A 12433-nucleotide genomic window follows, 5' to 3' on the forward strand; every position below is an offset into this window, starting at 1 on the left:
AGCTTTTGTGGGCCTGTGGGCCCAATCCAACTTGGTCAGAGACTCTGAGAGTCATTTCACTATGCTGCGGTCAAACTTGTTTACAGATGGAATGTGTGAATGTCAGTCCTGAGGCTTTGTGAGACAGGGCAGTATGTGATTCTGCCCTGGCAGCATCTGTACGCAAATGGCCTGCATCTTTTGTTTACCAAGTCATCGGGTGCAAGGACCTGCTCTGCCACTTGTCTTAGTAAACCAAGGAGATTATACCTTAGGTACTCTCAGTTTTGTTTTGTTTATACAATATTCATTTTAGCCACCATGTCTATCTCAGGCCTTGGTATTTCTGCTGAAATATCTTGATGAGTGTATGTTGTGATTTTCTCAGAGGATGTCTGTCATTAGAGGATATCTCGATGATGGGAACTGCTCTTTTTCACTGTCGGGAAAATGTGAAAATCTAGAAAGGATCATGCAGTGTGACACTAAAGAGGGCCAATATTTACCTGAAAATTGTTGATTCATGCTGCCTGGTGATAGGACTCAGGAAAGCAAAAAACTAGACCCTAGTCAGAGGTTGATGTTGTCATTTTCCAGTGAAATAAAGCAGCAAGGACTTTGGGGATCTTGTTTGGTGACCAAAGCCGCTGCAGAAAACCAAGCAGAATCTCGTTTTGTGAGGAAGTCTCTGCAGATCAAAAGATTGTTTTGAATCTCAAACATATACGTGGAAACTCTTATGATACTGCTTTAGCAGTGGTCTCATGCTATACATATTAGGATTGGCAAATTTAGGACTTGGAAAGTCATTGCCTGAGATGTGGTTTATTTCTTAATGGTATGACTTCCTGAAAATTCTTTCTTGTTGGCTGATCTTAACAAGCATTTCTCAGCAGATCTGAGTTAGAGTTTTGTGTAAGTGTTCTTATGTCTGAATTCTTTAGGAGCGTCTTTGGAGTTCTTTGTCTTAATCAACAGTCCAGAAAGCCCCGTAGTCACTGGTTTTAAGTCTGGTGAGAAAAGATCAATATAGAAGCCTGAGAAAGAACCTCGCCTCTTTACTGGAGGAGTCTGTGGCTTGCTTTTGCCCAGCAAGACAGTATTTGAGTGTTCTCTTTATCTTTTTTGAGGTTCTTACAGAAAGACATTTTCAGTATTTGCATGCATAGCTCTTTCTAAGAAAGTCACATTGGGCATCTGTACCAGGTTTACCAGATAAGCTTAACATGTCTGGTACTAATGGAAATCCCACATAGATTATATCTGAACCTAGTGCCTTTTCATGGTCGTAGACAATAGAATTACTACTTAAACCACAGGGAATTTAGGAAGTTGAGACAACAATGGCTGACCTATTTCGACATTTCCTCTGCTCAGATGTGGATGGACCAAAATGACTTATCCTCTTAACATTAAACTTAGCCCCTTTAAATGATCACAGCTCCTGGCCCTTGGCCTGAGGTGCCTCCTCTTCTAGGCAGCGATGCTCTGCTTTCATTTAGATGCTCTGAGCTGGAAATGAGAAGCCCCTTTAAAAGAAAGGAATGGTCCATGTGCGCCCAGAGCTGTTGACTGGCCTCTGGGGCAGCTAAGCTATGCTTGGGATCTACTATTTTAAGAAGGGTCACAGACATTTAGCTAACAATTTTTAAAATTCGATTTGTTAAAAAAAAAAAACAAAGAGGGAAGGAAGGAAATAGAAAAATAGAAGAAATTAAATAGCAGAGGGTGCGCAATCAGAGTGCTGCTGTAGGGTAGCGATCAGAGTGAAAATATGTCCGGGTCCTGGTCATCGGTCCATGTCTTTGTTTTGCCTCAGAGCTGGGGGAAGGGCTGGGCTTCTGGCCTAGGGAATCTCATGACTGTGTCTTTGTGACAAAGACAAATAAGGTAACTGGCACCCATGGCGCTCGGTTAAACCGTATTTCACTGCAGCATACCTTGTAGGCTCTTTCTCCGAAGCCAGATTAAGTGTAGCCCCTTGCAGCAGTGGTAGGCGGCATTCCCGTTGCTCTTTTAAGGAAAGAGAAGATATTTCACTCTCTGTTTCCTAAGTAACTTGCTATCCATGACCCAAATTGATCCGGGCACCGTCCTCTGCTCTGCTCTCTGCGTGGTCCAGACTTGTCCGTGCACGCAGAGAAGGTAGACTCTGACCCCATCTGTCCTCTGGTGGGAGACCTGGGGAGAGACTTCCCTAGACCACCCCAAGCCTGCAGACCCCAAGCCTGCTCATGCCACTGACTAGTGTTTACCATGTACACCAAGCTCTTCATTCCCTAGTTTTCAGTAACTCTGCTGTTTCTCCTTCCCATTCCGAATGTCTGTGTTTCGAGAGTAGACCTGAGAAGAATCACCGCCGGCTTCCTGGGCATGGCGGTGGCCGTCCTGCTCTGTGGCTGCATCGTGGCCACAGTCAGTTTCTTCTGGGAGGAAAGCTTGACCCAACACGTGGCCGGACTCCTTTTCCTCATGACAGGTACGCTGAACACCTCAGACCCTCTCCGGGCAGAAGGGAAGGCTGCTCTGTATGTGGCTGGCTTCGTTCTGCTCATTTTGCTTTCACTTGTGAGAAAAGCAACCAGGGGCCATTTGGCTTTGGTGGGTGATACAGAACAACAATGTTCCTAATACGGGCCTGGTTTCTCCACCCTGGCCCTAGCCCTGGCTTGGACTCTTGGCAAGCTCTGGCCATTGTTTATCAGGAGCTTGCCATGAGAGAGAGGGAGAGAGTGAGAGAGAGATCAGCACAACCACCCCCAGGGCTGGAAGTCAACTCAAAGTACTTCTCTTAGTGATGGTGTCTTTGGGGTCATTTTTACACATAAAACATTCATTCATTTCACTCCACGGAGAGATTTTGAGGACTCACTATGTACCAGGCACTACTTTAAGTACTAGAGACACAATGAATAAGGCAGACAAAAATCCTCCATTTTCATCGTGGGGAGACAAGAACTTGTGATAGTAATAAAAGCTTTGAGGAAAACAAACAAGGTGGATTAGGGGGTTCGGGGAACACCTTGCTGAGGTGGCGATTTCCCGGCCAAATCATGAAAAGCAGTCAGCCCTTGGGAGTGTGCTGTGGGGCGAGCCAAACCCTACGGGCAGGGATGGGTTGGTGTATTTTGAGCCACAGAAAGAAGACCAGTGTGGCTGGAGGGCAGGGAGATGCACAGCGGCTTGGATTTCAATCTAAGGGAAATAGAAGCCACCGGTTTTTAAAAGATTTTATTTATTTATTTGGGAGAGAGCGAATGAACGGTGGGGGAGAGGCAGAGGGACAACCTGACTCCCTGCTAAGCGCGGAGCAGGGCTTGACGTGGGGCTTGATCTCAGGACCTTGAGATCATGACCTGAGCCAAAGTCAGACATTTAACCCACTGAGCCACCCAGGCACCCCAACCACCTAGAGGTTTTAAGCAGAAGAAAGACTTGACCTTAAAGCAGGGGATTGGAAGGGGGGTGGGGTGTGGAGACATGACTGTGGTCTTTTTTTTTTTTTTTTTTAAAGATTTTATTTATTTATTTGACAGAGAAAGACACAGCGAGAGAGGGAACACAAACGGGGAGTGGGAGAGGGAGAAGCAGACTCCCTGCCGAGCAGGGAGCCCGATGCGGGACTTGATCCAGGGACTCCAGGATCATGACCTGAGCCGAAGGCAGTTGCTTAACCAACTGAGCCACCCAGGCGCCCGACTGGGGTCTTTTTGATTAGCAAGTGAAGGAGTCAGGAGCTGAGCTGACAGCTAACACTGAAGGTGGCTACAGGGAAGAAATCTTTTTTCCTTCTGCTCCTTCACCAAAAAAATTAATGTATTGGTGATTAGTGAATGTCAAACGAACAGTTCCACAAGCATACTCAGAATCAGAACTAATATGACTTTGGATATGTAGCCATTTTGAACAAGCCTATTTCTGCTTCTTTGGAGTTTCGTTTTTCAAGTGACCATGACTGGGTTTGCTAGCACTTTTCACTTAAAGGCCCCTCACTCACGCCCACGTGAACTGGAGGCAGCAAGACCTGACATCATTGGCTGACACCATTTTCTGTCTGCCTGTCTTTCCGGGTTGACAGGTAGGTGGCGCTTTGCTTTCTGGTCAGCCAGTCTGAGGCCTGAGTAACCCAAGTCACAGGCCGAGACCCTTCCTTCTAACTGCCATGGGCCCCTTTCTGTCCCTGTGAGTAACACGGGTCATCGTTGTAAGCTCCCTGACGGAGCATTCGGAAATCACACGGCCCCCGAAGAGTCTCAGCAGAAAACCAACGTAAGCTCTTCACATTTTGGTGACTACACTAGGACTGTAGCACAAGGAGGCTAAAATTCTAGTTCCTGAGGTTTTGGAGGAGGATTTGAACCCTCGGGCCTAGCCATTGGGTGCCTCATTTAAAACCCAAATGGCAGAATGAGTGTTTCAGGGTAGCAAAGAAGCAGAGAGGCCTGTTTCTGCCCAGAAGATTCCTTTAAGCCGCAGCTGGGGCATAATAGTCATTAGAAATCTTGCCCATTTTCTTCCCTCCCCTTATTAGCTGAGCCCCCATTTTCCTGACTCGTGTCCTGGTGTTCATTAAAGAACTGCAGATTCACTGACCCCCAACCCTGGAAAGGCCTACGTCACGTCCCCTTGTCAGGAAAATGAGGGGAGCTATAGACAAGAAAGCCTTAGGGATGGTTTTAAAACATACTTTAAAAAAAATAAAACATACTTTAATATGGGCGATGCATAAATAATTTAGGATGCTCTTAGATATAAAACAATTATTAGCGGTAAAATAAATCACTGGGCCATAAAAGCCAGGGCTAGCGAGAGTTCCCGAGAAGGTCGTGGGCCCGTCTGGTTTTAGATGAGAGGAGAGTGGTTTTTGAGCCCGGGGTGAGCACGGAGGAGACCTACTTGCTCTTGCAGGGAGTGGATATGCTGTGTTGTGCTCATCTGTTCCCTTTCTGTTGGGTTTAGAGAGGTTTGTTTTATTTTTTGCTGTTTTAAATACTGCCTTTACCTTTCCTTTGTAAACACCGGGTAACTACAAGAATCCATTGCCTGAGATACATTAGCTGGAGGATGTTCACGGGTGGTAGCCGCAGAGGAGAGCAATGAAGGGTTAAAGGAATTGATTTTAATTAAGCAGAAGTGTCTTCAGCAGCCGTCAGCATCTCTCCCACAGATTTCTGATGCTAAACTTAGCCGCTTCTAATGCGCTGGCATCTTCATTCTCTGCCCGAACTTATTAGCCAAACCTTCAATGAAGAGCATCAGTGATGTGACAGTTTGAGATGTTGAAATGGAAACTTCGAAGCAGTCTTCCTCCTTCTGCCTTATTGCTTGCAGGCAGCTCTTGATTACCCACATGTGGACCAGCAGTGCTGGTGCTTGCCCCCTTCCCCTCCCCTGGGGCCTCTCAAAGGAACCAGGCTGCCCGGCAAAGCTCAGGGACGGTCAACACCCATGGTCGGCTATCCCTTCCTTTGCTTCAACGCATTAAAAAAACAAACAAAAAACCCCAAATGAACAAAAAACAAAAACAAAAGAACCAAGAAAACCACTACAGCAGATATATGGAATTATCTAGGTTATCCATTGATTATGACCTAAAACCATAGTTCCTGAGTGCCTGAGTTGGAACACTGGGAGCCAGGTGTGTTTTGGAATTCAGGATTTTTAAGTTTCATTTTAGAAAGGTACATATGGTGCATAGATCTTATATTATCTAACACCCTCAGCAGGGTCTGAAATCAAATCCATTAACATTTCTGCAGCAAAACATATGAATATTCACACTAAGCAGGATCAATAAGGACTATAAATAGCCTCATGTCACATCGGGTCAGGCTTTGCATTAAATAAGATTGCTGCGATCTTTCAGAGAAAGATGGGATGTTTTTTGGATTTAATAATTTCGGATTGTGGATCTTCTATTTTATTTTTTAAAGTTTGGTCTGTTTCTTGCCCATTCATTCAGGAAAGACAACTTAGGAATGGCTTTTTGAGCAATCTGTGTGAAAGTAGCATGAGGCATTTTTGCTGGAAGAGCAAAGAGACCAGGATGATGGGCAGGCCATCTTTTGAAGGAGTGAAAAAAAAAAAAATCAATGTTTATGCCTTTGGGTGTTGCAGTTGCGTTATTTATCAAGCAGGCTAACCGGGGTGAAGCAGCTCCCACTCCTTTCACACCGTTAAGCACATCAAAGGAGGATGGTCAGAAGAGGGGGCCCAGTTACCCTAATTACAGCTCGCCAGTTGGCCACGGGCACCTCAAGGAGTTCAGGGAAGGAAATTGGGTTGATGATCTGGGATGGCTGCGTAAATTTACTTCCATCCTGATCCGAAAAGATAGATCCCTTCCAACCCTATAATTCTGCAATATCCTTGTATCTTCTAATTAAGAATATTGGTGGAAAGCTTCTTAATATAAGAAAAGTAGTCTCATCCAGGGCTTTTCAGAACCAGTAACTCTTCACTCTTTTGAAGATGCTAACCGGCAATAACCATGACCCAGCCTGGGATTCAAGCTGGGCTGAAGAGTATCATTGCTGGCCGCCGGGGCTCCTGGCTGGTCAGGGAGTAAGCAGAAGGGAAGGAGAGTCTAGGAGAAGAATGCAGGAGAGGCGACCTCTCTCCTCGTGGATCTTCAGGAAGGATCATTAGATGTTGAACTTTTTGAGTGTATGGTGATACCTTATTTACCTTTTCATACCCTGCCCCATACCTTGCATTAACTGGGTTGTTACTGACAAATGTGCTGTATTACCTGCAATAACTTGCTCCCTGGGTAAGTCCTACGTGGGGTAATTTGGGATGACCGGATCCTTAGGTTGGTAGAACTCAATGTGTTGTAGAACTCAGGTTTTGTTTGGCAGGTTTTGTTGACTCCATGTGCTCAGCACTACTAGGATCCGTGTGGAACTTCAGTCTAGGGGGTGTCTACTACCTTGCCCTGAAATGCATTCTGGGAAATGGAATGGAAAGAACACCTGGGGTTCCTGATCACAGCGACGTCAAACCAATCACAGCTGTGACCAATGAGGACTGATTAAACTACCTCTAAGATCAGGACCGGGGTGGGACGTAGTAGATGCTTGATAACTAATTGCCGAATAACTGATTAAGTAACATTTAAAAATAGTAAAATCTTGCTAAGACCTATAAAAGAAATAGAAATATACTTCATACATTGACTGCACACAAATGCAATGTTATGGGCTGAGTTGTGTCCCTCCCCAAATTTCTATGCTTGAAGTTCTAAACCCCAGTACTTCACAATGTGACTATCTTCGGAGACAGAGTCTTTTAAAGAGGTGATTAAGGTACAATGAGGTCATCAGGGTGGGCCCTAATCCTATAATATGACCAGTGTCCTTACAAGAAGAGGACATTTGGACACAGTTACAGAGGGATGACATCGTGAAGAGACAAGTAGAAGACGGCCATCTACAAGCCAAGAAGAGAGGCCTCGGAAGAGGCCAGCCCTGCCAGTAGCTTGATCTCAGACTTCTAGCCACCATAACCGTGAGAAAATTTCTGTTGTTTCAGCCACCTAAGGTTCTGGTGCTTTGTGACGGCAGCCCGAGCAAACACGTGAGCACTGCGAGATGTGCATATGGAGCTAAAATAGAATTCCGCAGTATCAACATTGACCTAAGACTAATAATCCAGCTACAGCAAAGATGTTTTCCTCATTTAAACCACACTTGGTGTCTTTGAAGTGAGGATTTTTTTTTTCCTTTTTAAAATATCTTGAGTGGGTTAGGCCTCTTTTACAAAATCTTGTTGGGCAAGTTGGAAACAATGCTTTCTCTCCTCTCAGTATGTTTCCTGGTAATAATCAGAAACAGGCCTGCCCATCCCACAATAATAGCTGTGGCAGCTCTGTGTGCAAACTCTCTGAGAAATGTGAGGGTCTAACAGAGAGGAACTCTTGCATATTATGCTTTTTTGTTACTTCTTGCTTTCCTCTTTCTCAGAATAACTTCAAAAGCGTCTTGGAAGAATTAAAAATGTCACCGAAGGGCACCCCCATGAGGGCATCTGTGGGAAGGGTGAAGGGCGGATGGGGGCATGTTTGTGGGCTCATAATAACCCTGCCAACCTGGAGCAGAGTGAGTAAAGGCAACAGACAATAAGGCAGGTTTCTGTCAAGGTTTGACAAGTGCCCTCTTCCAAAAAGAACTTAAAGGCACAGAGATACATATATATCACCATAAAATAAATAGAAATAAGTGATACAAATAAGACAAAGGAGCAATCAGGTTTGGGAGGCAAGATGGATCTAAGGGTGAGGTCAGTAGCAAAAAGCATGACATAAAGTGCCCGACTTTTGCTCATGGTGGGCCACTGATTAACTTTAGGGAGTTTCAGCAACTCCGTCAGAGACAGAAGTTTCTATCAGAGGCATCGTGCACAGTGACCCTGAGGTCCCCAGACGAAGGCACAATCCTTCATGACACCTAGGGCAGAGAAAATCATCCTTCTGGTTAAGTCCTCAGGTCAGCTTATTTCTTATAATCCTTTTCTATTCCGTGTGAACTGGCGGTGTTCTGCTAAAATTCATTTCACCAAAAGCAACTTTACGGGGTTGGCAGGGGAGAAGTGCTAACAAAATCAACGTTTGATATAAAATCAAAGGGAGCATGTATAGTATATACATGGCTTTCTTCTTCTTCTTTTTGGGGGAGGGGTGGGATGGGGGAGTGTTCTTGCTCCATGCCTTATTTTGGAATAACAGAATCACAGGAATTTGACATATCAGGACCAAGTCCCCCATTTTTTTTTTCCCCTAGATGAAGAAACTAAGACTCAGAGAGGTTAGGTAATTTCAAGGTCGTACAGTGATTAGCAGTAGATCTGGGGACCAGAATACACATTTCCTACATCTCAGCTCAATGCATTTGGACATCAAAGGATGCTTAAAAGTCTTAGTTTGAACTCAAGTTATCAGAGGTCATTAAAACTACATTACTCGTAAAAAGCCTTGCTTTTAGGCATTCAGTTCTGTGCAGACAGTTGAGTGCAGAACAGAGTTGTTTTTCCTGTGATCGGGTCATTGTTCTATTATTATATTTTACCTGTTGATACTCCAGAGATCAATTTTTTTCTAACTGCCTTATTGTTCTATTACCAGCATTCCTTAGAAGGCCCTTGTTATATATAAATATTGTCTTTGTTGTGGTGCCAGTGAAAACATTCATGTAAATGTAGGAACATTTGCTCTTCACAAGGTTTGAAAAAAAGCAGAGCAGTATTATTTTTTGACGAGTCCGTTCCTTTATGAAAGAGTTATTTCCATCACGATCTTCGGAAAACTCAAAGTGATATGTTTGCCATAATAACGTGGAGCAGGAATTCAGAAGATAAGATTTTATCCTTTTTGGAAAAACAGCATCACTTTAGACTTTAAGAAACAGAATTAGACAAAGGGTAGGAAATATCAGATTATGGCAGATCAAGTGTCCTTTTAATTTGAAACAGTTCTTTTCAAAATGCACATTTGGGAAAGGGTTCAGGCAATGTGCCCTTAGGCGATTTGAGTGCAGGCAGAATTCTGGCACTTAAAAATTGCACTGAGGCCATCTTTATTTCCTCCCAATTGCTGCCTGCTCTGAATTTGGTTTTCTGCTAGTGTTTCTGATCCCCAGAGCTCTATTAAAAGATCAGGGGAAATCTGTTCCTTCTGGCCCTCTCTTTTTAGTCCCCAAATCTGTGTCTCTGTTACCTATGGAGATGTTCAATATATCCCCAATATATCCCCAGAGCAGTTTTCCGGCCAATAGATGCAACCTCCATTGTATGTGGGATAAACCAAAGTATGAAGAAGAGATTCAGAGGATTTGGAACAAACTGGACATTCCAGTACTTCATTGGGTGTGCATTTCTGCTTTCATTACCCATCTCCTGCAACGGCCTCCTTCTGATCCCCTGCCCATCCCAAAGTGCATCCTTAGGGGTCCACTGTGGTGCAACAGAAACATCTGTGTCCTTGGAGCATCACTTAAGTACTAAAAATACTGTGTTTGGGAAATTTTTATCAGTCCTGGTTTTAGTGTTCTGGAAGGACAATTAATTATACATATATGTGTTGGTACAAAAAAGTAAAATTGGGGGTCTGTCCACTTTATGTCACCCAAATTGTCTCCTATATTCTGAATGATTGAAGTAGGTGATCTCCTTACTCAGCTATTTTATGTCAATTCCAACATCCTGGATTTAATTTGTATCATTTAAAAGCTTTTATTCGGGGCTCCTGGGTGGCTTAGTTGGTTAAGCGTCCGCCTTAGGCTCAGGTCATGATCTCAGGGTCCTGGGCTTGAGCCCCATGTCGGGCTCCCTGCTCAGTGGGGAGTCTGCTTCTCCCTTTGCCCCTCCCCACCATTCGTGCTCTCTCTGTCTCTCTCAAATAAATAAATAAATAATAAAAAAATTTTTTAAAAAGCTTTTATTCATTCATTGAAAAAACCCACAATGATTTGTTGAGGCCCTAGTATGTGCCATGCTCTGTACCTTAAAACATAATTTAGCACATGAAGAATTCATTTAAAATATTATTTACAGGGAACATGATGAATACTAACGACAATGGTAGCTGAAAAGGAAAACAGACATTGGATGATGCTTGCAACTATATAAAAATGTGTCAAATCAGGTATAGAACAAGGGGAAATGAAGACTCTTTTGTATTAGGTGTGAGTGATTCTAGCTCTTTTCCTTAAAAACAGAATTTTTATTTCACTGTTTTAAGAACAAAAACCAAAAATAAATTCAAATATACATACCATCCCAGCAAGATAATCCTGAATAATTCAAGTTATCAGAGTCTTCTCCGGTGTTCTTTACTCTCCAATACCCACTGTACAGTCTGGCGCATAAAGTTTGTGCCAGTGTTTGTTGAACGAATTCAAGTTAATTCCAGTGCAAGATTTATAGATCCTTTACTAATTTGGAGTGACCACCTCATCGGTCGACCTGATTTTCACAAAGACCTGTCTGGCCTGTGCCTTGCAGCAGGCAACACTGTAACCAATCATTCTGTTCCCTTTGCTTTATTTGTAGGGATATTTTGCACCATTTCCCTCTGCACGTACGCTGCCAGTATTGCCTATGATTTGAACCGGCTCCCGAAGCTAATTTATAGCCTGCCTGATGATGTGGAACATGGCTACAGCTGGTCCATCTTTTGCGCCTGGTGCAGTTTAGGCTTTATTGTGGCAGCTGGAGGTCTCTGCATCGCTTATCCATTTATTAGCCGGACCAAGATTGCACATCTAAAGTCTGGCAGGGACTCCACGGTATGACTGTCCAGACTCAAGTTCACTGCTTGGTGGCCCGTCCACAGTGTGGACGGCTCCTGAGAGGAACAAGGTGGAATTCAAGTCGGGATCCCAAGCACAAAACGGTCTTTTACATTCCAACCTGTTGCTTGCCAGCCCCTTCTGGATGACTGATAGAAAAATCATGCAAGACCTCCATACCTTTCTACGGACAAGACTACTGGGGATTCAAGTGCTTTAATGACTATTTATGCTTTGACTGTGAGACATAGGGAGCAGTGCCATGGAACATTTCTAGGTTTAGAAAAAAGAGGAAATTGCAATGGAAAAAATTTGTATGATTGCCATTTATTTCAGAGAGTTTGTATATAACAATTACCTGAGAGTCATTTCTATTTGCAAAAGGATTCATAACAAAGCGAGTATAATTTTCTTGTCATCGTACCATGCTTGTTCAGTTTTCAATGCGGTATCTTTGGAACTTGTCCTAAGGGTGTCTTGTTATGTCAGCACCAGATATCTGTGCATTATTTGTGGATGTTCCTTGTCAACGGGAAGATTTCCTCTTCTGTTGCCTTATTTATTTATTTTCAGCTGAAGTCTCTTCTCGGTCTTCGTATTAGAATCCGAATCCTAAGGAAAACAGACCAAACGTGTGAGAGCTAATCCTTGACACTATGCAGTATTGTTTGATGTCTTACCTGTTGTTTAACCTCTGTCTCTGTTAACTGGATTTCTGCATTAAATGACTGCCCTCTTGTTAACTTGGGTGTGTCTTCTTTCAGGGGTGGCAATGGGTCTCCTTAGCCTTGCGGACAGAGGGCAACTCTACTGTTTCCGTAAGACTTAGTAAGCCTTACTAATTGCTTCATTTCAATTAGGTTGGTGATTAACCTGCTGTTGACAAAAGATGTCATTTTCAAACTTCTCTAGAAACCTTTACCGTGGTATTTTAAGTTTTCTTCTCTCTCTTCCTTTACCGTCTGCTTGGTAGTAGGCTAGTGCTAAGGATACATGGTCTCTCCTTTGTCCCTGGATCTCCTGGGCCAGGGGGTTTCAATCTTGGCTGCACCTTAAGAATCACCTGGTGAATTCCTCAACCACACCTAAACTGGGCCCCTCCTCAGGCCAGTGGACTCCGAATGTCTGCAGCTGGGCCCAGGCTTGAGCGTTTCTGAAACAACATCCCA

General features: G+C 43.8%; 1 protein-coding gene across 2 annotated transcripts in view; it reads left to right on the forward strand.

Moving 5' to 3' along the window:
- TMEM178A (transmembrane protein 178A) overlaps positions 1-12007 on the forward strand; it is a 49045-nt gene extending 37038 nt beyond the window's left edge. For both annotated transcript variants that reach the window (XM_035000975.1, XM_035000973.1), the window contains exons 4-5: positions 2321-2458; positions 11026-12007. In XM_035000975.1, coding sequence (XP_034856866.1) covers positions 2321-2458; positions 11026-11267 — 380 coding nt within the window. In that variant the 3' untranslated portion in view covers positions 11268-12007. The remainder of the gene's footprint in view (positions 1-2320; positions 2459-11025) is intronic.
- Positions 12008-12433: the final 426 nt, after the last annotated feature.

The sequence above is a fragment of the Mirounga leonina genome, unplaced genomic scaffold (assembly GCF_011800145.1).
Source record: "Mirounga leonina isolate KUSES-001 unplaced genomic scaffold, KU_Mleo_1.0 Mir_125, whole genome shotgun sequence".
Lineage (NCBI taxonomy): Eukaryota > Metazoa > Chordata > Mammalia > Carnivora > Phocidae > Mirounga > Mirounga leonina.